This window comes from Hetaerina americana, unplaced genomic scaffold (assembly GCF_022747635.1).
Source record: "Hetaerina americana unplaced genomic scaffold, ioHetAmer1.1.p SCAF_4, whole genome shotgun sequence".
In the NCBI taxonomy this organism is placed as follows: Eukaryota; Metazoa; Arthropoda; class Insecta; order Odonata; family Calopterygidae; genus Hetaerina; species Hetaerina americana.
The window spans coordinates 30,725,254-30,747,311 of NW_027286985.1; the positions used below are offsets into that span (position 1 = coordinate 30,725,254).

The 22,058-nt window shown below is 36.4% G+C and overlaps 2 protein-coding genes across 2 annotated transcripts; one reads left to right on the forward strand and one right to left on the reverse strand.

Annotated features, from left to right (window-relative positions):
• Window positions 1-504: 504 nt before the first annotated feature.
• Window positions 505-15,032, reverse strand: LOC139692149 (uncharacterized). Its single transcript, XM_071590205.1, has 9 exons — window positions 14,918-15,032; window positions 14,388-14,450; window positions 13,953-14,040; window positions 13,644-13,858; window positions 9,285-9,370; window positions 4,837-4,946; window positions 4,045-4,149; window positions 3,741-3,917; window positions 505-521 (listed from the first exon to the last, which is right to left on the reverse strand). Exons 1-9 carry the CDS (start codon window positions 15,011-15,013, stop codon window positions 505-507), a joined length of 957 nt encoding a protein of 318 aa, XP_071446306.1. The 5' UTR covers window positions 15,014-15,032.
• A 235-nt stretch (window positions 15,033-15,267) lies between these two features.
• Window positions 15,268-20,094, forward strand: GstT3 (Glutathione S transferase T3). The gene is made up of 5 exons (XM_071589790.1): window positions 15,268-15,550; window positions 15,761-15,848; window positions 15,925-16,075; window positions 16,195-16,381; window positions 19,668-20,094. The coding sequence occupies exons 1-5, from the start codon at window positions 15,442-15,444 to the stop codon at window positions 19,826-19,828; spliced, it is 696 nt and encodes a 231-aa protein (XP_071445891.1). The 5' UTR covers window positions 15,268-15,441; the 3' UTR covers window positions 19,829-20,094.
• Window positions 20,095-22,058: the final 1,964 nt, after the last annotated feature.

The window sequence follows — 22,058 nt, forward strand, 5'->3', positions numbered from 1 at the left end:
ACATTTTTAGCTCAACGTTTCTCTCCCGTTGCAGGGAGTGTCTTCAGGAGCGAAGACTTCTCTCCTGAAGACACTCCCTGCAACGGGAGAGGAACGTTGAGCAATAATTGTCTCTAACGCAGTCTAACCCTCTGCAACCTAACCACCTCTGCAAATGCTATTATAGTGTGGAAGAGTTTATGGAGCCTCCGGAACTCTGAAACAAATTTGTTTTCTGACTCATCCTATATTTTACTTTGTAAAGTCCTGGGACCAATAAAATTTATTTATCTCATTATTCAGGAAGATTGTATTGCTTTACGGAAGGAATTTCCAAGTCTACATTGTACCCTGCATGTTACAAGGTGGTCATGCATGACATTGGCCGCAAAGCAAACATGGCTGAGGAGAAAAAAATATCCCACCTCACTTGCCACACTTCCGTTCAAGGACAAATCCGATATTGACCTCATTAGAACCCTCTTTGAACATCTCCTTTCCAATGAGGAACTGGACTTCTTTCCTTCATTGCCGACTTGAGCCTGGTGAAAAGGAGATGAATCATTATAAAACATAAAATAAAAATTAATACAACATAATTTGTTAAACAATGGCAATGAAAAAATCCAACTTTCATTTACTAAATGCAACGCTAATGATTATTATGCATGCATATGAACTTGATTGATTGCAAATTAAGTTGATTCAATATCTTACTTAAAAGAGATCAAATGAATTCTTTACACAAGAAATCGCCACAGGAGTGTAAGAAAACTTGTTGAACATGAATTGCCTCATGTACTTGTTCACTAACACTTCAATCACTATGCATTGTTTAACAATACATCTCTGACAGCCATTGATACACAAGACTTGAAAATAGAATGTGAAAAACTGCTGGGCCATGTTAGGTTAAGAGTGTTCAGCTACCAGGTTCAAATCCAGTCAGCACTTCTGGTTATACTTTTTTTCTTCGGTTAAAATCTAAGGCGTGATTTAGTAATATCTTTACTTGTAGTAAACAAGCTCAATAGTGACTTTCATACAAAATAGGGCTTATTACTAGGTGAGATACCTGTCAAAACCAACTTATTAAGTAAGTAACTTACCGATTAAGGTAGGTTTTGGATGGACACAACGACCAAATAAATATTTTGGGACTCCTAACAAAACGCAATCCAGCAACCTACTCTACATCAATTTCTTCTTCATCTCTGTGTACTTCCTCCCTTCATCCCATCCAACATCCCTATCCTGTTCCTGCCACATTCTCCCCTCTATTACAGTCTTCAACATCCTACGACTGACCAATATTCCCTTTGTCCATTTTCCCTGCCGCCTTATGATTTCTCCTAACAAACCCTTCTCCTCGCCCAGCATACCTAGTATTTCCTCATTTGTTTTCCTTTTGGTTCATTCCACCACCTTCATTCTTCTCCACACCCACATTTCAAAAGCCTCCGATCTACTTTATCATCCTGCTTCAGTGACCACGTTTCCGTGCCGTACATAACTAGCCAACATATCAAAGTTCAAATGAGTCTTTTCTTAACATCCTTGCTTAAGTCCCAGCCATTCACTCACTCCTTGTGAAAGCCTCTTTGCCTAGCACAATTCTTCTCCTTACGTCCCTACTACATTGACCGCGTAGGTCCAAAACACTACCGAGATACGTAAACTGTTCTACCTGCTCTATTTTTTGCCCTCCTATTTTAATGTTTACCTTGGCCATTTCTGTCAAAAAATCACATAATATTTGTTTTATTTCTATTGATTCTCATCCCATTAATGCTTGCAACCCCTTGGCTGACTGACAAACTAAAGCTTGGTCAGCTTTTCGGAATAGGAACTAACACTGCTCTCACAAAATCAAAACCAACATTCAGGGTCATTACAATAATAGTTTAGAGTTGGGTTGTGCACCTTTATATTTAACAATGATTTACTTATTTCCAAAACAATACACTGAAGTCTGGCCTAACTCCATTAACACCTTGGAAAAAAAAACTTTTTTTCAGGAATTATATCAGGGAAAAAATTATTTGGAAAAATCATAAAAAATATTTTTTTTAAATTCCAATAAACTGCAGGAGATGCCACGACAATAACTTTTAACGGAGTCATCTGCTACGTGTGCATTACAATGCAACAATTTCAGTCATCAATTGCAGCATATTCTGCAGTTTATTGGAATTTGCTAAAGCTAACACACCTGACAAGCTTAACTGGCTCAAGCACTCGGCCGAACATAAGGGATTCGGGTGCGATTCCTGGTCAAGGCGAATGATTTTTGCTCTGAAATTGTTACATTGTAACAACATTTTATCCTACACTGCCAGCAACTCCATATATTTTTCCATCACTAGGCAATCTGAGTGTACTGATGCCGGTAGTTTCACAAATGCGTTGAAAAAATATCGGTTGAAAGTCTCACGAAAGGGACCTAAATAAATCATGCAAGCAAATTAAAGAAACCATTTTTTACAAACTTAGGAGAGAGAACATCGGAAGCAAAACCTTATAAAGTTACCAGGGCCTAAAGGAGTTAGCCTTAGAAAAGAAAGAATTAAGACCTAACCAACCAATTCTATGATTGAAATATATATATAATTAGAATTATGAAGTCATGTATTCCTGGAGATCTAAATATCTTCATAAATAGAATTCTGAGTAGAATTTATTGTATAGGAGGAATTCAGTGCTGGGTATGTGACGCTTAGGGCATTGGGAGAGGTAGTATTTGAGAGCGGAGAGACCTTCTGAGTGGGGAATGAATGTACTCGCCAAAAAAATTTATACCTAATCAACTAATAGTCATTTTTAGTTACTCAGCAATGCATTCATAGTGTTTAACTGTATTTGCAAAATTCTTTGATAACATATTTTAGACAAAAATACCATTTAGACTTTTTTTTACTACACGTTACTTCACAGCACAAGTAAGACAAAAACACTCATGTGAGGAGTCAGACTGAGAAACATAATAACATTGGTAATTTATGCCAGTAATTTTACAGTGATATTTGCTAAAAGGGACAAATCAACTAGGGTCTTCAATCATTTCTTATACACATAAGGGAAGCATTAGGCCGACTACAATTCCATTAGAAGTATACAAAGTAAGGACTATAACAAGGATGTTGTTGACACTTAAAACATGAATTCAATTATTGGCCACACAATTATCAAACTATATGAAAAGATGCATCCAAAATCCAATGCCTCCCAATTTTTTTAGTCACAAGATGATGATGATGATAGAAAGATGTGATTGAGATTAATGAATGCTGTCATTCTTTATGAATGTAAGACAAATATGGCTGCACTGTACATTACATAGGGTTCATACAGCTGCCAATAGTGAAAGCGTTTTCTATCTTAAAATGACATGATTTAGTGTAAAGAACAGCTGTGCAAAATCACATGCGACAATGAAGCCAAGAAAGATTGTAAGATACCTCTCTGACAGATCAACAGATTTTTCCATGGGGCAAAAGGAACGTCTGTAGAAGCATTTTCAGTGACCATGAAATCATTAAACCAACATTGTGAAAAATCTGCTTGCGTACACAGAGATAATAATGAAAAGTAATAGGAAAGTCAACTTACGATTATGCAGTTTCACAGAAAAAATGTAGACCTTAGAACTTAAAATGGTCATAGAATTTAATTTCTTTGCGAGTCGAACATAATCACCTTATCTGCTGGGTGACCTCTCCCCATTAGAGAGGGTGCTCTTGGTACCATGATGTTTTCCTTACTCTGATTTCTCTTCAGGTTATGTAAGGGCTGAGTGGGTGGAGGCATTTTAATCTCTTCATTATCTAAATTTTTTTCATGTGCTTTGTTACTGGGAGCTCCTTGACATTTCACTGGATTCTGAACTCCTGCTGGACCCTTTTCTGCCAACACACCAAGATTTTGCTGGATTTCAGCCACTAAATGGAAATCATGAGCAAATGAATATCCACAACATAGTCATATGACTTAATAAAGGAACTAAAATGATTATCTCCATTTGAATCCCAATGAAATGTCAACAAGAACAAGTTAAACTACACTCACTTCTTTCTTTCTCTATCAGTGCAATCCATTCCTGCACAACCTCCCGCCAGTTGCTGGGGAATCCGTGGCAAAATTTTTCGTACACAAAATCAGGTATGTTCTCACCTGCAATACATATGCATAATAAATAACTTTCAAACACAGAAACTATAACCAGCATTCCCCAATGATTACGCAAAACATAAAAAGAATCCTAATTATATGGAATTTCATTTATATTTAAGTATGTTTGGCGACAATGACAAGAGCCAACTTAATACTGTAAAACCTCTATTTTACAGAACTATACAATTAAAACTTTCACAGAACAAATCGAGCCCAGCTCCCACAATACTTAGTGAACTTCTTTTAACTACAAAAGATCCATGGTGCAAAGTCTAAACATGAACATGGAAATTAAATTCATTTACTAACAATGAAATGTATTCAAAAGTCATGTACATTCACTTTCATTATATTGCATTGGCATGATGTTGCCACTCCTTCAACAGTGGTCAGAGTGAATACAATGCAGATGCATTTCCTTTTCAATCAAATGACCATGCCACGGAAATTTACAATTCAAGTTCATTTCCACTTATCCCAAGAGCAGAAATGGGACATCTCCTGGGTCAAATAGTAACACTGCATATTACCATTAAATGCTTTTCAAATAGAGTGAGTTCACTCACAAATGTCGGCACACTGATTCTGTCCTTTTCTCCTTCTAAACAAACTAGTGGTTAAATACTTAAGCCAAGAACTATACTTATTTTCACAATCATGTTATTTCACTTTTAGACATATATATACCTTCTGGACGACACATCTGCCCACTTATGTTATATGTAGTACCCGATAAAGTTTTCAATGTGTTGGGTCCCACACGGACAGCAATTGCAGAGGTTTTCCAATGACCTTCACTGCAAAGCAAAAATAAATTAGATATAACACATGAAAGGGGATTATACATTACAACTGACATTATGTGAAAAAGCACACACTAAATAATTTTGAAAGGTAAGCTCTATCAAGGTAAAAAAAAGAAAACATTTAGGCCTCTCCGTGAGAATAAAAAATACAAAGAGGTGATTCACTTTTCATTTGGTACATAGTAACTATCTGCTTTATGGCAAAGTTTTCCTGGATTCTGTCATCATTGCACGGATTACTTCACTTATTTTGGATGAGGAATGTAATATCCTAAGTCTATACTTCCAACATCAACTTGAATATTGAACATACAACTTCTAAATATCAAAAATATCTAATACATGAGTGTAAACAATGATGAAGAAAAGACGAGTATTTGAAACTAAAAGGTAACTTGCAGACTCAATAACATTTTGACTTCAGATGGGTTTTAAACATTGGTATAAAAAATACAGCTTTGATATGCTTCACAGTTTTTGGGTCTCTCAGTGAAATTCCATCACGTAAGACTGCCAAAGATTTAAGCTTAGAAACAACTTGTGCATTCCTAAAGGTACCTAGTCACTACAAATTTTGAGATCCACATACAAAATTATACCTTCCATATTCCTCTTAAGTAGGTTTTTAATAAGTTGGTCAATGAAGCACAGGCTGAATTTTGGAATCTAGTTCTCAAGATAGTCCTGCAGGTAAAGAAAGACTTTGTATAATGTATTAAGAAAATATGGTATATCTCAAGTTATGGAAACAATTCCCAAGATTTGGAATAAATTTTCTTTATTGAATACAGTGATTGAGGCAAAGAAGTAAAATTCTGAAGAATGATCTGGTACTTTCCCGGCGAATAATGTTTTCCAAGATTATTCGGGTCTCCCACCGGGTCCACGTTCGTAGGTTTGCCGACGTTTCGATGGCCGAGTCGTCAATCGTCTTCAGGGCATCTGAAGACGATGGACAACTCGGCCATCGAAACGTCGGCAAACCTACGAACGTGGACCCGGTGGGAGACCCGAATAATCTTGGAAAACAGAAGTAAAATTCTGCTGCGTATCTTGTAATTTAATTCTATGATTCTCTCATAATTTAACAACGGGTAAAGGAACCCATGTTGGATGATTTGGCCAATGGGACAAATGAGAAGAAAAATGTAATATTTCGAGTTAAAGTAAAAAATTCAGTATTACAGCCATAAAAATACAGAACTGCTGCCAACATGAACATTTTAGTTAATATAACACATTCACTTCCCTAATCACAATGTTCTTTGGAAGAATAACTAAAAAAACAAAAAATATTTCCTGGTTTAAAACTAGATTAGAATGTCTCAACAGACCATTAAGATTATCATGATTCTACACTGGTCAGCCAGGAGTGATTTTGAAATAAGAGTTTTAATTTTTAAATTTACTGAATGTAAGTTTCTTTAGGAGTAATCTCTGATGTGTTTGTAATTGAAACTTTGGTGTATAGCATGATACTTGGAAATTACATGGTAAAAATATGCAAAGTAAGTCATCTAAGTCCCGATTAGTCAACATTATTCCAAAAACTGATTAAACCTATACATTTTGCATTTCTAAGAGTGCAGACTATCTTATCAAAGTAAAATGAACATTAGATAGGTATTCGTTAATATGAATACATATTTAGTTACTGTGGGTCGCGGTAGTCCAGGGGGTAGAATGTTGGATTATTGACCGGAGGGTCCCAGCTTCGATTCCCAGGCAAGTCTCTCGGCACCTGCAACTCCACCCAAGCTATATAATTTTTCGGGTACCAGATCTTCCTGGGAAACCATAACCGGCACCGGGAAAGTAACTGGCCCCCCTACCCTGATGTGTGAATTTCACACACCATCAGACTTAGTACTGTGTGAACTCTACCATCACCAACCAAACCGACCTTTGGGTTGATTACTGTGTTTTTTTTATTTAGCTACCGTATATCAATATGTATGAATCACTATTACCAAAGTTCTTTTATGATACTTGTGATACATGAGAATTTTCAAGCACAGAAACTAATCAACTATGCATTAGAACATCAGTAATCGCAAACATCACCACTTTTCTCAAGCAACATAGATAAAGACTACTTAGTAAAATGAACTCACAAACCAGTAAAGTTAACACAATTGAAACGTCATATTTAATTGAAAGGGTACCCAAGGAAATAGACTATGTATATAGATTTTTTTTCATTTTTTCCTTGCCAACAACCATAGATGTTAATGATTTTGCCTAATGTAAAGTGGATTGTAAACATCCAACACCTATTCAGAGTAATTTAGAATTAAATATTTAAGTCTGCCTTTTCTTAATAATTAAAGCAAAGTATTCATGAAAGGTTTTAGATCTAAAGACATCTGAGCACTGAATAAAAATAAACAATCAATCACTACGTAGTTCAAGTTCCAAGAAGATCAGGGGATTCACATTTTAGAAAAAATATTTTGGACATTACATAAAATTGGAAAAACATATCACATTGCCCTCTTTCAGCTTAACATTACATTGTCCTCTAAGAAAAATTATTATGAAGAGGACAATGTAATGTAAGAAGACAACGTAACATGCCTTACCAATTTTATGGGACATTCAAAACCTTTTTCCTCCAAAATCCCTTCCCCACCATACTCCTCTCCAATCTCAAAATACTTTCTTTTGCCGTATCACCTTTGTCCCATCACCAAATCAAAGCTTGAAAATGTACCTGAAGATAATACTAGGCATTGAAACCCAGTTTGAAAGATTTAAACATCAATTGGAGTTTGCGAAATTGCAATTTTTCTTTTGGTTATAGTTACAGCTATGTTGTATTAATGTTGAGTTAAATTTTTTTCAATGTCAGGAAGCCATGGATTGAGGTAACCTGCAGAATGGAAAAGATAGATGCTCGCAGGGTGATTAAGTGCCTTCATTTGAAAGGTTTCAGTGGCTGGCAAATCCATGAAATGCTGGCCTTTCATGGAAATTATAGCATATCATATGACACTGTTTTGACATGAAATAATCCAATTGGCTGCATATCACTTGCAGACAACACAAGAAGTGGAAGATCATCACTGTTGGACGATACTGCCACAGTGATTGAAAACAGAGAAATTTAACCTATTATTCCAATGAGTGACCATCCAAATGATCATGAATGTGATTGATGTTAATTGCAGCAATGCGTGGAAAATTATTCAAGAAGAACTGCATATGCCACAAAGTATCAGCATTCTGGGTTCGACAATTACTGATCCCTTTTCAGAAGCAAATATATGGTGCAACCCATCAAGGGAGATGTTTAATCTTTTGGAGTTAGAAGATGGTGATTCTTTTGGTACAATGGAATAATCTTGGATCTACCAATATGATTGGACCAGGGACCAAAGAGAAGAGCAAGGAGTGGTAGCACAGCGACTCATCTCCTCCAAGAAGGCTAAGGCAGAGAAGTAGGCAGGGAAGGTCATGATGTCTATTTTTTAGGACTGTTGTTGAGTCATCTTAACAGACTATGGGGGGAAGGATCACTACATCATTACTGGTGCCTACTACTGCACACTGCTGAAAAAATTATGCGATGCTCTGAAAATAAAGGATTAAAATGATCACCAAAGGCATCAGTCTTCTTACCTGCACCTGCTCACTCATCTCAAAGGGCTGTAGAAGAATAAGCGACGTAGTTTTGAAATTTTCCCACATACGCCCCATTTTCCTGATCGCCCTGTGACTATTTCTTATTCCCAGAACTCAAAAAACAATTGAGGGGTCAGAGATTGACAACAAACATGATGTAATTCAAGAAACGGAATGTGTTTCTGATGCATTCTGTGGAGTTCTACATAGCCTTCAAAGGATCAAGGAACGCTGATAGAATGTATAACTCTGTATGGTGACTATGTAGAGAATCTTAAGAATTATCAACAAAAATTAAGTTTGTATCTTGATCATTTTTTTAATAATAATTGGAACTTCTGGCGATACCCTGTTGTAAGTATTTTTTAAATAGAAATATTTGCCACTACTATTATATTTTTAATTTCAATTTGATTATTGATAGATGAAGGTAAAAAATAAACTTTACACTTCCACAATAAAGATTTAATATTTCGCAACCGTGATTTCATCATCACCTGATGATGATGTGCAGCATCGAAACCATGGTCGTGAAATATTAAATCTTTATTGTGGAAGTGTAAAGTTTATTTTTTACCCTTCACATGAAGGAATTCCACAAAGTTAAACCTGAAACTACTATGATTAGTGATAGGTGAATCAAAAGATTTCCTCACATGAAATTATACATATATAGCACATTACCACAATTAATGAATATCTTACTTGAGCAGCATTCCTTCCAAATGGACACCATTCTCACTTGGGGTTATGAACCAATTCACCAGCAAATTTAACACTTGCGGATTACTCTGGACAAGAAACAAAGTAACATACAATTAGCAAAGTACTAAACATAACCACAGGGAACCTTATAACAAAGATTTGAAATTTTTTAATAAGTCATTAAAAGATTAATTTGCCAAAATAAAATGTGTCTTATGGGAAGTAATAGGTTAGAAAGTTACTGAGCTAAAATAGAATTTATAGATTAAATGAATTAATTAGCCCCCAATCGAGTCTGCAATCCACATAATAATCGAATATAGATTCTTAAACATTTTGAAAATGGGTCAAGAATACTAATAAAAAAATGCATTAGTTTTAATGTTTAGTATAAGATTGATAAGTATGAAAAATGGTCATAGGGACTAAAACAATAGAAAAGCCCATAAGAATTACTTATGGCATGATGGCTTATAGGGTAGAGCCATCAGGCTGAATAGTGTGTGAAATTTGGATCATTTTGGCAAACAATATCCATGAAACTGTTCATAATACTTTGCCAAACTTCGGGATCTTACATCGGATACCTGTAGCTATTCACCACAGCACAGAAGAAAATTAGAGACAAATGGTAAAACCATGCAATCATACTAGGGACACTTGAGTGAATACTTATTTTGAAGTTATACAAAATTAAGCCATACAAAAACATACTTTCCCTCAGTTCTGATCCCACACATCCCAAGACGTAATACTATTTAATTTCTCCTATAATCACTAAAGAATTTATTTTCTTAACCCTATGCTATTTACTGTTTTCATCATTTTCTTTACAGCATCCTTCACTTCTTGTTTCAGTTGATCCAATTTTCTTCTATTACACCTGTCTTTCATAATTTTGTTAACTACCTCCTGGTACTCCTTCCTTTTCACCCCAGTTTAGTCTTTTCCTTTCCATTTACTTAAATGAATTCCCTTCCTTATTCTCTCAACTTTAACACTATTCTTCTTGAACTAAATTGTGACCTGAATCAGCATCTGCGCCCATGAAACTGTGAGCTGGCCACACTAGTCCTAAATTTATCCCTAACCATAAGTTTTTGCCATTTAAGTCTAAACTAAACATAAATTCTTTTATTTATTTTTGACTGTATCAATCAAACACCAATTGCATTTGTATTGTGTTTGACTGGAATATTTGCAATTAATGTGACATGTTCCATCCACCGGCCAAACATGTCTTTGTCGCAAGGGGGGTTTCGACTGTGACACAAAGGGTATCGGGAAGTCACATTAAATACGCTGAGTCTTACCAAAACAGTCGTGTATTATACAACATCAGTCATATTACACCATTTAAACAACAAAAAGCAATTGAGTATCATGGATGGCTAGACCCTTAACAACCCAACTCGAAAACGGACAATACTAGCATGGCAGAACATTGCCTGGGACTGGGACGAAACTCTTAACCCAGGCAGAACCCTTGTTTGTCGGGACGTAAGGGATAACGACAGGAAGGAGGCGGTCACAAAACTCTTAACCCAGGCAGAGCCCTCGTCCGTCAGAAAGTAAATGCAGTGGGATTCTTTGTTCGGACTCTTTATGGCAGATGCTTGGGTTCATGTCGCAGACTGTTTGGCGCACAACATTGTCACCCTGGAAATCGTGTACGCATCTACGAGGGTCATCCGGAAAGTAGTACCCGTTCGTGCCGCATGAAGTGCTGACGACGCGAGTAGCCGCTGGACGAGGCCAGATAGCTTCAGTGGCTTGTCTGCCTTCTCTGAGCCAAGTTGCGTGACGCTAGCATTGCCTGTGTTGTTTCTGTGATTGTTTACAATGTTTAAAAAAATTGAGAACGCCGCCAGTTGTGAAGTGAGGGCAGTGATTAAATTCCTCAATGCAAGAAACGTTCGCCCATGTGATATTCATCGCCAATTAAAGGAGGTGTATGGAGACAATGTAATGGACGAGTCGTCTGTTCGGCGGTGGTGTCGCAACTTCAACATGGGGAGGGGGAACACACACGACGATGAGCGTTCGGGGAGACCGTCTGTCATTACAGACCAACTGGTGAGCTCAGTTGACGAATTCGTGAGGAACGATCGGCGCGTCACAATTGATGACATCTGTGAGCATTTTCCCAATGTTTCTCGAACAATTGTTCATGAAATTGTTAAACACCATCTGCATTATGCAAAAATTTGTGCAAGATGGGTCCCTCGCGTATCTCAATGAGCTGGCGGTGAAGGACTATGCAGCAGGAATACAGAAACTTGTCACACGTTATGACAAATGCCTTAATTTGCTTGGAGATTATGTTGAGAAGTAGTTTAAAGTATCCTCTTTCAAATAAAATTTTTTATGTTTGTTAATATTTACTTTTGTGTCTTTATTTCACGAACGGGTACTACTTTCCGGATGACCCTCTTAGTTTTAATCTGAGTAATGTTCAACGAGGTCGCGCTTTCAGGGATTGCACGAGCACAGTACATCACTCTACAGAGCAAAAAAAAATGGTTACAAGGAGCCACCACATTGGTGGACGTGTGGTTTATTCAAGGATTAGAATAAGCATGGGCACAATATTCTTAACATTCTTAGATTGGAGAATGAAATTTTTCATTTCTACCAAAGTAGATTGCAGCGCTTAAATGTGTTAAATACAAATAATGAATTTCTCCTGCAATACTATTTCATTTCTACCAGCGGGCATTCATTCCTCTCTCCAGAAACATACTCTTCTAGATCACTTTCATTCCCCTCTGTATACCACCACATTTATACCCCCATCACTGTTGGGTGCTTTTTCCGGGTATTAATTTATTCATCATCATTGCCCCTGCTAGCATTGCTCTTTGGGCCAATGCAACATGCAACTCCTCCCAACATGACAAGTTCGTAGTCCATGGGGAGGGTTGAGGTCCTCTAAATTAAAGGCATATAAACATTTGGCTAATTTCTTGACAAATTCATGCATCTAATGAAAATTGCTGAATAACAGCACTTCCCTACTAGATAATTTATTACTAACCAAGATTCAATGGACTATTTAATCATCAGGAACAGAACGAGTACAGATGCCATGCTACAATGATAAAACATATACACAGATAAACAATGATTAACCAGGAGAAAATGGGAGTGCAGAGAAGAAGAAAGGTAGTTTTGGCAGGATGAAGGCTGGGAAGGTTTGGCATAAGATTGAGAAATATGCAAAATTCCAAATTACACAGAAGCCAGACTATAATTGTGAACTTTTAGTGCACTCCTCCCTCCCTTCACCCCCTATTCTCCCCCATACTTCCTTTGCACCAAGTAAAATGCACAGAAGATGGCACTTGCACTCATTCTGTAACCAAGGATAATGTAGCACATCAAAACCATATATCAATTTTTACAAAGCAGAAAAATGTTATTTTTGGGTCATTAGGTTCTGATTCCATATCATGCCAGATATTATTCAATTTATTTATTTAGGATCTGCAAGATTCGTTCAGGTAAATGAATTGCACAGCTACAGACATGATATGGAGGGATTGGAATATAATGACCAAGTCACTATTCCACAATAGATTTCTACGTGGATTAGTGCTTTTGTTTGGCCATTGTGGTATAAGTGGATTTCTGGCTATGGTTGATTTGATATGCAATGACCCTACTACATTGATATATAATTACTACCTTCTGTATATCTTATTTCCCAGAGTGAGCCACTGCTATTTATTAATGCACTATAAAATTATCGTATAAATTAGGAGACCACAGAGCTTTCTTCCTTACTATCATCAAAAAAGGATGAAGCAGTGCATTGCCTTGTGCTTATCTACTTTCTGAAAGTTTTAAATCCAAACATAGATGGTGGTTTTGAATATCTTTAACCAGGCCAGAGCAAGCATATGAAATAAGCTAAAGAAATTACTCAGGGGAACACTTTTTCACCGGAAAAACTCAAAATAACAACAGGATGTGGCCACATACTTTGCTGATTTGAATTCAAATCCCCTTCTGATCAGCAATTTATGCTGCAGCACCCAAACAACTAAAATGAAACTGAATCATATGCATCATAGAACTTACAAATGTGGGCTCCCCACCCACATGTCAAGCCAAAATTTAGGCTGAAGTTTATGATTATGGTCACTAACAAAACCGATTAATTTTCACCCACACATGAATCATCCATAAACAATCAAATAAGACAATATTTCAGATCTTCGGCTCACCAAGATTTTTCATAAGCTCTTACAATGGGTGAATTGAATAAAGAATACAGACACCGATCAGAAGAATGACAAATCTCAATGTGCTCCTCTAATTACTAGGAAGTTCAAGTATCTAGATTTGGCTACTCACATTAATGGATAATAGTTTTGGTTGAGCTGTTTCAACATTATGCAGTGCCACATTCTGAACCTGAACACATCTCTGCACACGAACCACTTGATTATTAACTTCGGGCGAGTGCCGAGAGGCAAGAACTTCCCTTTGAACACATTCAATTTGTGTGTTCACTGGCCCTTGAATCTTATCGGAAGAAGTAAGAGCATTTGCATTATTTTGTCCAGTACCTAGATATGAAATAAAAAAGGTCAATATAATAATATCGTGCATACAAACAATAATGATATGCAGAAATGAGTTTCTAAAAGATTACTCACTTACCTCCAACAGTTGCACCTGCCATTTGACAAGCAACCAACTTCCATAATTTCTTTTCCGTTTCATCAAGACATTTTTCTGCGCAGGATAACTGAAAGCAATTGTTGATAACTGACTTAATTAATATTTTCCAAAATATTATACAACACTAAAGTTACAGCTGAATTCGCTACTGGTTTATTTTCTCAGAGAAACGAAAAGAAAGCATCCAAACTGCGACTTTATTACACTTCCTTAGAGGGAAATAAACGTTACCTAACCAGCGTTTAGTAAATGAACAATTACGTGGTATAATCCCTGGCTTTGTATTAACAACCACATATGAAATACATGTGAAGTAGCAGAAATCACACCGACAAAAAGTTGGTGTGATGAATACAATCCATTTTAAGAAGTCAATAATAAAAAAATAACTATAGCCAGAAAAAAATTTCTTACCTCATGCTTTGATACTCGGGGGCAAATATCACCAATCGATTCTTCCCATTTATCTAAAACAAACTAAGGGAGAAAAATACAACAATAAGAATCATACAATTCAAATTCGTCTCAGCCAACTTCATCTACATAATACCCCGCAAGCCGCCGCAAGGGCGTGTGGCAGGGGGTGTTAGGTCACCAACCGTAATAAGGAACAATACCACATGCAAAACAACAACATGGAAAATTACACCCACAGCAGCGCACACACTCATGCAAAAATCCCTTCATCCAGCACTCATGCAAACACATATGCCGTAAATCAACAAACAACTGCACCCCAGGATGCAGCACGAAAATCTTCTTACAGATAACAAAGGTATTACAATAACATCCGGATTTATACAGTAGCAGCACCAATTACTCACTAAGCATAGCAAGTCATCGTCCTTTCGAATTTCTGTCTGAGCATTCCCGCTGAAACCTTACACTACGTAATAGCCTAAATGGTAGTTTTACCTAGACGCAATAACGATACTCAAACTTACCCCTATTTTTTGATAGAACGACCTGCACTTGCGGAAAGCGTCAACGTCCTCATATTCAACAGGTCGCTTAAGGACTAAAGCTCGATGATCACCCATGACTGATAGTTAACACACACGAACTTGTACAGATTCTGTTGACTACATTTGACATCAAGCAAAAAGTGGAGGGAAAACTTTCACGATTTTACGTCACTCACGAGATTTGAACGAGAAGTGGCGGTAAATTCGTAACTAACTTTATGGTTAACCGGTTCACCGCATGATACCGACACCGAATGCCTAACACCACTGCCATCTGCGGGCAAAGCTCAAGTTATGTCAAATTAAAATCCTACATGAACAACGTCATGGGCAACGACGAGGACAGTTAGGGTGTTGAGAGATAAGCAATATCTTTTCCCCAAAAACAAATAAATAAAAATCGCTAATTCAAGACTTGATAGGCAAAAGTGAAACATTTTGTTCAGGAGAATCGTCTTATTTCGAAACAATTCCAAGTCAAGAGTTATTACAATTGTCCTACGATGCTCAAAGTTTATTTTGATTTGATGTCCCAGCCGTCAAGGGCCGTGGTTTTATTTTTGAAAATAAATAATATACCATATGAGCCTTGTCCGGTTGCGTTACGAAAAGGTAATGACTCAGTTTAAGGTTTTTACATTTTCATGATTATCTTCGGATTTAACTGGGACATAAAAAATATTCAACTTTATACGACTTCCATTGGTTTTGAACAAATGTGGAAGCCTCCAGATCAAATCTGTAATTCGCATTATCAATTGGTAGCAATGGAATTTGGCAACAGTTGGAGTGAATATAATGCCTTTGTATTATATATTACAGGGGAGCACTTTACCGAAAGTTATTCACGAATAAATCCTTTTCAAAAGGTTCCAGTCATTGATGAAGATGGTTTCAAATTAACCGAGAGGTAGTGTTTTTCTTTTCCGCCGCGTAGTTCTTTTCAAAGAGGATTTTATCTTATATTCTTTTGCAAAATATTTTAGCGTAGCAATATTACGCTACTTGTCACAGACTAGGGATGTACCAGATCACTGGTATCCCAGGGACTTCAAATCCCAGGCAGTAGTGGACGAATACTTAGAATGGCAACATTTGGATATTCGTGCTAACTGTGCCAGATATTTTCAAATCAAGGTAAATAATTGAATCATATTTTTATTTGCTTTGTCTTTTATACGACGCCTTGAGTACTGCTTCGGCATCATACATTTATACGACTCAAAGATTGTTGAGCTTGAGAATAACTGTTTCAGTTCCTGCAACCAGCCATAACAGGAATCCCTGCGAAGGAGGAAAGAGTAATGGATTTTAGGAAACGAATGGAAAAGTCCTTGGATGACGTTGAGAAATTCTGGTTGAAAAATGGTGAAAAGAAATACTTGACTGGTAATGAAATTTCCATCGCAGATATATTAGGGGCCTGTGAAGTTGAACAACCAAGTAAGTGAGAGGTACAATTTAGGCTCTAAATTTGTCAAAATTTGATATCATGGAAACGTAATGGTAAAATTATGACATGGCGAAGCTAGTCTTTGGAATATAAATGCATCCTTCGAATATCACAGAGTTTCAGTGGTAATTTGTTTTTTGGCAGCTTGAGATTTTTCATCAAATACTCCTGAGTGGCATAGTATAGGTGATTAAGATAATTTAACTAACCACTGCCCTATTTTCATAGTCCCTGTTTTTGGTAAAATTTTTGAAGCTTTAATGAAAGATCAAATATGTGATTGTTTTGGTCAAATAGTCTGCTTTCCAAATCCCAGTATGGCTTTTGCTCTGGGAACTCTACAATCACGGCTCTTGAGTCCATAGTTAATTATGTCATTTATGCATTTGAAGAGAAGGAATCAGTCTCCGTGACACTATGTGATCATAGTAAGGCTGTGCTTTGACTGTGTTAACATTCAATATTCCTATCAAAGCTAGAATATTATAGTGTAATGGTTTGAAAAGTGATTTTTGGATGGATCATTTCTTTTGTGCATTTCATAAACTTATTTAGTTTCAGTGCAACACTGAAACTCATGAAGTTATATTTGGATGATGGTCACCAATTGGTTGAGTTTGATGGCTGTTGATTTGCAGCTCTTAAAGTAAAATGTGGTGTCCCACAAGGCTCTGTGCTTGGTCCAATAGTTTTCATCATCATGATTTGCCTTGTAATATGAAATCTAAATATGTTTTATATGCTGATGACAACTCTTTTATACAAAAATGTCAACATCTAGAAGGTGCAAAGGCACAATCTAGTGCCACATGAAGACGAGCTAAGGATTGGTTTGATATTAATCATTTCCATTTAAATACTTAAAAAACCCAGCATGTTGTATGTAGTCTTAAAAAAATAACTGATGTTGAAACTTAAACGCTAGGAATTTATATTGATGCAAAACTTAACTGGAAGACTCACATCAGTCAGACCTGTAATAAAATGAGTAAAATAACTACAAGGGTTTAAGCGAATCTAAATACTACTTATTGTAGATGGTCATCAACTTACAACTCATTTCATAATCTGAGTTGGCAGATAGTTAGTTATATAACAGTATAACTATTTGTCTACTCAGTTGAAATTGGACTGTATCCAGAGTTTCAAGAAAAGGGTTATTACCTGGTTACTTGTTCACCCACTTTACTAATTGGATGAATTCTTTTATGACAATCTTCATCACATTTAAGAACTTATGTTTGTGTATTAAGTAATATTTATATTGATGACATTTAATATGATTGTACCATTTTTCAAAATAAATTATTATTATATTATAAAATGTCTCACGGTAAGGTTGAAGGATTGTCTGCTTTATCATGACATTTTCATTGAGTAATAGAATGTAATTAGGCATGATAAACACCCTGAAGAGTTTTAAAACCCCAATTTGTATTTAACTGCTTTTGCACATGTTGTCCGAGTTTTCCCAAGTAGGTATATTCTCACACACACAGATTGGGCTTAGTAGAAAGTGTTCATCAATGTCAATGCACGTACTTGAATCTGGGACCCTCCATACAGCAGAAAAATGGTCACCACTAGGCTAACACGTGTGCAAAATAAAATACTTTTCGAATTATTTATGAAAAGCAAACACAGACTTGAGATTGTATGCATGCGAGTAATCCCAAAAGTACCCGACCCATCGAAGAAAACTCAAACATTTTGGAAAAAAATATATTTATTTTTCAACATAATCTCCTTTCAGCTCTATTCACTTTTCCAAGTGATGTTCAATAGGTTTGATACCCTTTTTATAATAAGAACTATTTTGCTGCCCAAAATAGCCACTAACTGTCTAAATCACTTCTTTCCGGTTAGAAAATCTTTGACCACCGAGCCATTTTCCCAAGTTTGCAAACAGAAAATAATCCGAGGGGGCTAACTCTGGTGAATTGGGTGCATGAGGTAGCAATTTAAATTTATGAATTTTGGCCATTGCAATAACGGATTTGTGAGCTTGTGCATTGTCTTGATGAAACAACACTTTCTTCTTAGCCAAATGTGGCCTTTTTTGCTTGATTTCTTTGCTCAAATGCTGCAATAAGTTCAAATAATACTATTCGTTGATAGTTTTCCTTTAGCAAGATAGTCAATAAAAATTATACCATGTGCATCCCAAAAAACCAACGCCATGACCTTGCCTGCAGATGAAATGGTTTTCACCTTCTTTGGAGTTGGTTTCCCTTTTGAATCCGTTGTTTTCATTGTTCTTTTGTCTCGACCGTGAAATGATGGATCCATGTTTCATCCATGGTTATGTAACGGCTTAAAAATTCTGCTTTGTTACGGTGAAACTTCACTAAACACTCAATTGAAACATCTTCAGGACACTGGTTTTGCTCGAGTGTGAGCAAACGCGGGACCCATCTTGCCCACAGCTTTCTCATGTCCAAGTTTTCAATTAATATGCGATGTACTGCACTTTTTGAAATGCCTTCAAATAATTAGTAGAATCCAGTTCAGCTTTTATATCGGTTGGGCTGAGGCCTTTTCAATAAAAGTATTGTATCACATAATAAGACCAATATACTCCATTTTCACAAATTCACGAAAACGTTCACTATTGATGGTTGCCAAACAAATACTATACAAATTAGCATCTTCAAACTTGAAACATGTGCTTTATAGATTGAATACTTTCTAATGCAGTGATATTTTTGAAACAACTACCGCCATCTCTAAGTCAGGCCAGGTACTTCTGGGACTTCCCTCGTTTATCTATTTTGAAGAGTCACTTGTCACTTGGAATTCCTCCTCATTGACTAACAAATACTCAGGATAAAAATCATTTGCCTAGACCAAGATTCGAGCCCGCATCCCTTTGTATCCAGCTGAGTGCTTCCGCCAATTAAGCTACCAAGGCATCCTTTCTTGGCTGCATCATCCAGCTGGTTGTATAGGGATCTGGATTTGAGCCCAGATCAATTCTATCTTTTGCCCCCATATTGTTGCCATACGACCCAAAGGTATACATATGGAAGGTAAAGGTCAAAAAAGTACCTGATGATGGTACTATGTATTGAAATCTGGGTCGTAGGATTAAAACATTAATTGGAATGAACAGAGCTGAAATTTTTCTTTCTGTAATGGATAAGTTCCCAAAGGTCAAGCCTAAAATTACCAATTTTGAATATGTTTTTGTTAGGATGTCATGGTTTAGGTTGTTGGTGGCTTGTATACTAATTCACAAGCCAATATTTTAATTAAATTTCAATTATGTTTGGATAGAGATGGCTGGCTACGACGTAAGACTCAACCGCCCGCATCTGTCTAGTTGGCTGGACCGTGTAAAAAATTATTTGAGCCCGCATTATGATGAAGTCCACAAGCAGGTGTACAAGGTAGCAGAAGCATTCGGAGGGAATCCACCTTTGAGGACCAAATTGTAATATGAAACAAACCTAGTATCTTAGAAGAGATCATCTGGGAAGGTGACTTGGGTGTTTATTGTCATTGTGTACTGCTGAGTGTATTTGCATAAGTGTAAATCACTGAAAGCATGTGTAATAATGGACTTCATGAGTACACATGCAGCTAGTACTTGGTAACTTGGGTGGCTCTACACTTAAGTTGAGATTTTTCTTGTGAATACGAGGGGGGCAATATTTTTGTACGTATGTATGTGTATATTTTGAAAATTAAAAAATTAACTGAACTTCTGCATCATTATTGTTTGAAGACATGTTTGATGAAGCATTTGAAAGATTAAACTAGGTCAAAAACCTATATGATAAACAGTGATGCTGGTTCTTTGATATGAAGGGACTGTAGTAGATGATGTAGTCAAATACATAATGTAAATATGGTCGTGCTATTGTGGCTAATGGCTGAGCTTTCACCACATAGTGCTCAAGTGGAAATGCACAATGTATTTCCACTTGAGTTGACTCCCCAGAATCAAAACAGAACCAGAGTTAATGGCCCTAAAGTGACCTCCAGAAACTTATTTAAGTTGGATGCACCGCGTAGGACTCATGGTAATTGTATTTACATTCCATACTTTAGATAATTTGTGCATTCCTATGAAATTGTTAATCTTATTCAATGTGGAATCATAACTTTTAAATGTGAGATTAAATTATTCTTATTAGTGAAACTTCAGGTGGTTTTTAAGTATTACATTAAAATACCAAGGTGTCATTAATCTGACTTGGATTTAAAATCCTTCACTTTATTTCCTTACAGAACATTCTGATAGATTAACATAATAAGTTACTTGATGAGGATTCTTTTTAATTGTTGGTATCCATTGGCACTTTCTACCAACCTTCATGCCATCCAAAAAGCCCACTCTCATCCTCTACCCTAGCTTGCCCAATATTGCACATCCTCCTACGTCTCCAGCATCTCTGTATTTCATCTTTATTTTCTAGTTTCTTCAAATTTAATGCTACCTTTTCTCCCCACATTTTTAATTGTTGTTTCTTGCAACTATTTGCTCTATTCTTCATCATACCCATATCTTGGAAGCCTCAAAAATAATCTACCCTTATCCTTTTAAGTTCAAGTTTCTAAAACATATAACTGCAGTCTTTTCTTTCGGTATTTATTCAACAGGTCCATTGTCATTACCATCTTCTTACAAATTCAATTGTGAATGCCATTAGTCTCCAAATATCTCTACTTACTCTGCCCGTTTTTCTCCAAAATACCGTTCAAATATGCGAACTCTTCCTCCCAATCTCATGCATTCAGTTTTCCTTTAATGTTTAACTTAGCCTTCCTACTTCAGAATCTTGTTTCATTTAAGTAATCATTTGAACACACGCAGAATCATAACAGCATTAATGGAAAAATATTAGCCATTGATTACAGTCTCAGCATAAATTTTTCACCTGATTAATTCAGTGATACCAATGGTTGTCACTCTTGGACACTTGAATGTCTAATGTTTAATACCAACTTAATAGCTCGCTGTCCATATCTGAATTGCAATGGCATACATTTATGAAAACTTATAGTTTTGACCAATGAATTTATAAACTACCTTTTGACCATCCCATTAACTCTAGTCAAAGCAATTTCACTAGTGTAATGCAAATCAGGACTATTTGCATGAACATTGAATACACCATATTATAAGATTTTGCATCATTCCAAAGACATAATTTTAAAAAGGAATGCTTTTCACCAACTTGTGGCATCATCAGGTACAAATTTTATTTACATTAAATGCTGGAATATATATGGTTAGGGCAGATGTGTTGTGCCTTAAAAGGACAAAATCTTTTAATTCGGATACTAAATACCTTCATGGAGTATAATAAATATGCATTCTGTAACATATAACCTTGAATGGCATGGTAGCCATGAGTAGAGATTTTCTTACCTACTGTAGGATCCCAAGTTCAAATCTAGATTAAACCTCTCCGCAGGTATACCTAAAATCCTAGTTATGAGATTTTCAGAAATCATAACTTTGTATAATACAGCACAGAAAAAGGAACTGACCTGCACCATGCATGCGAGTTTCACACATGGTAGCATTTAGTTTATATTTGAATTATCTAAGTGTGCCAGCAGATTGCACTCTGCCAGGGGGATAGGGTCAAAAACCTAAGAAAGCCCTACCTTTCTGCTCTTCTTTCCAAGAGATGCATCTTCCTCCAGCACATATTC

Excerpts from the sequence above, each read along its gene's own strand:
- LOC139692149 (XM_071590205.1), bottom strand. The coding sequence starts at position 15,013 with ATGGGTGATCATCGAGCTTTAGTCCTTAAGCGACCTGTTGAATATGAG. Across the intron at positions 14,041-14,387 it reads CCCGAGTATCAAAGCATGAG|TTATCCTGCGCAGAAAAATG; the intron begins GTAAGAAATTTT and ends AATTGCTTTCAG. Across the intron at positions 9,371-13,643 it reads CAAAACTATTATCCATTAAT|AGTAATCCGCAAGTGTTAAA; the intron begins GTGAGTAGCCAA and ends TTTCTTGTCCAG.
- GstT3 (XM_071589790.1), top strand. The coding sequence starts at position 15,442 with ATGCTCAAAGTTTATTTTGATTTGATGTCCCAGCCGTCAAGGGCCGTG. Across the intron at positions 15,551-15,760 it reads TCCGGTTGCGTTACGAAAAG|GGGAGCACTTTACCGAAAGT; the intron begins GTAATGACTCAG and ends TATATATTACAG. Across the intron at positions 16,076-16,194 it reads CCAGATATTTTCAAATCAAG|TTCCTGCAACCAGCCATAAC; the intron begins GTAAATAATTGA and ends TAACTGTTTCAG.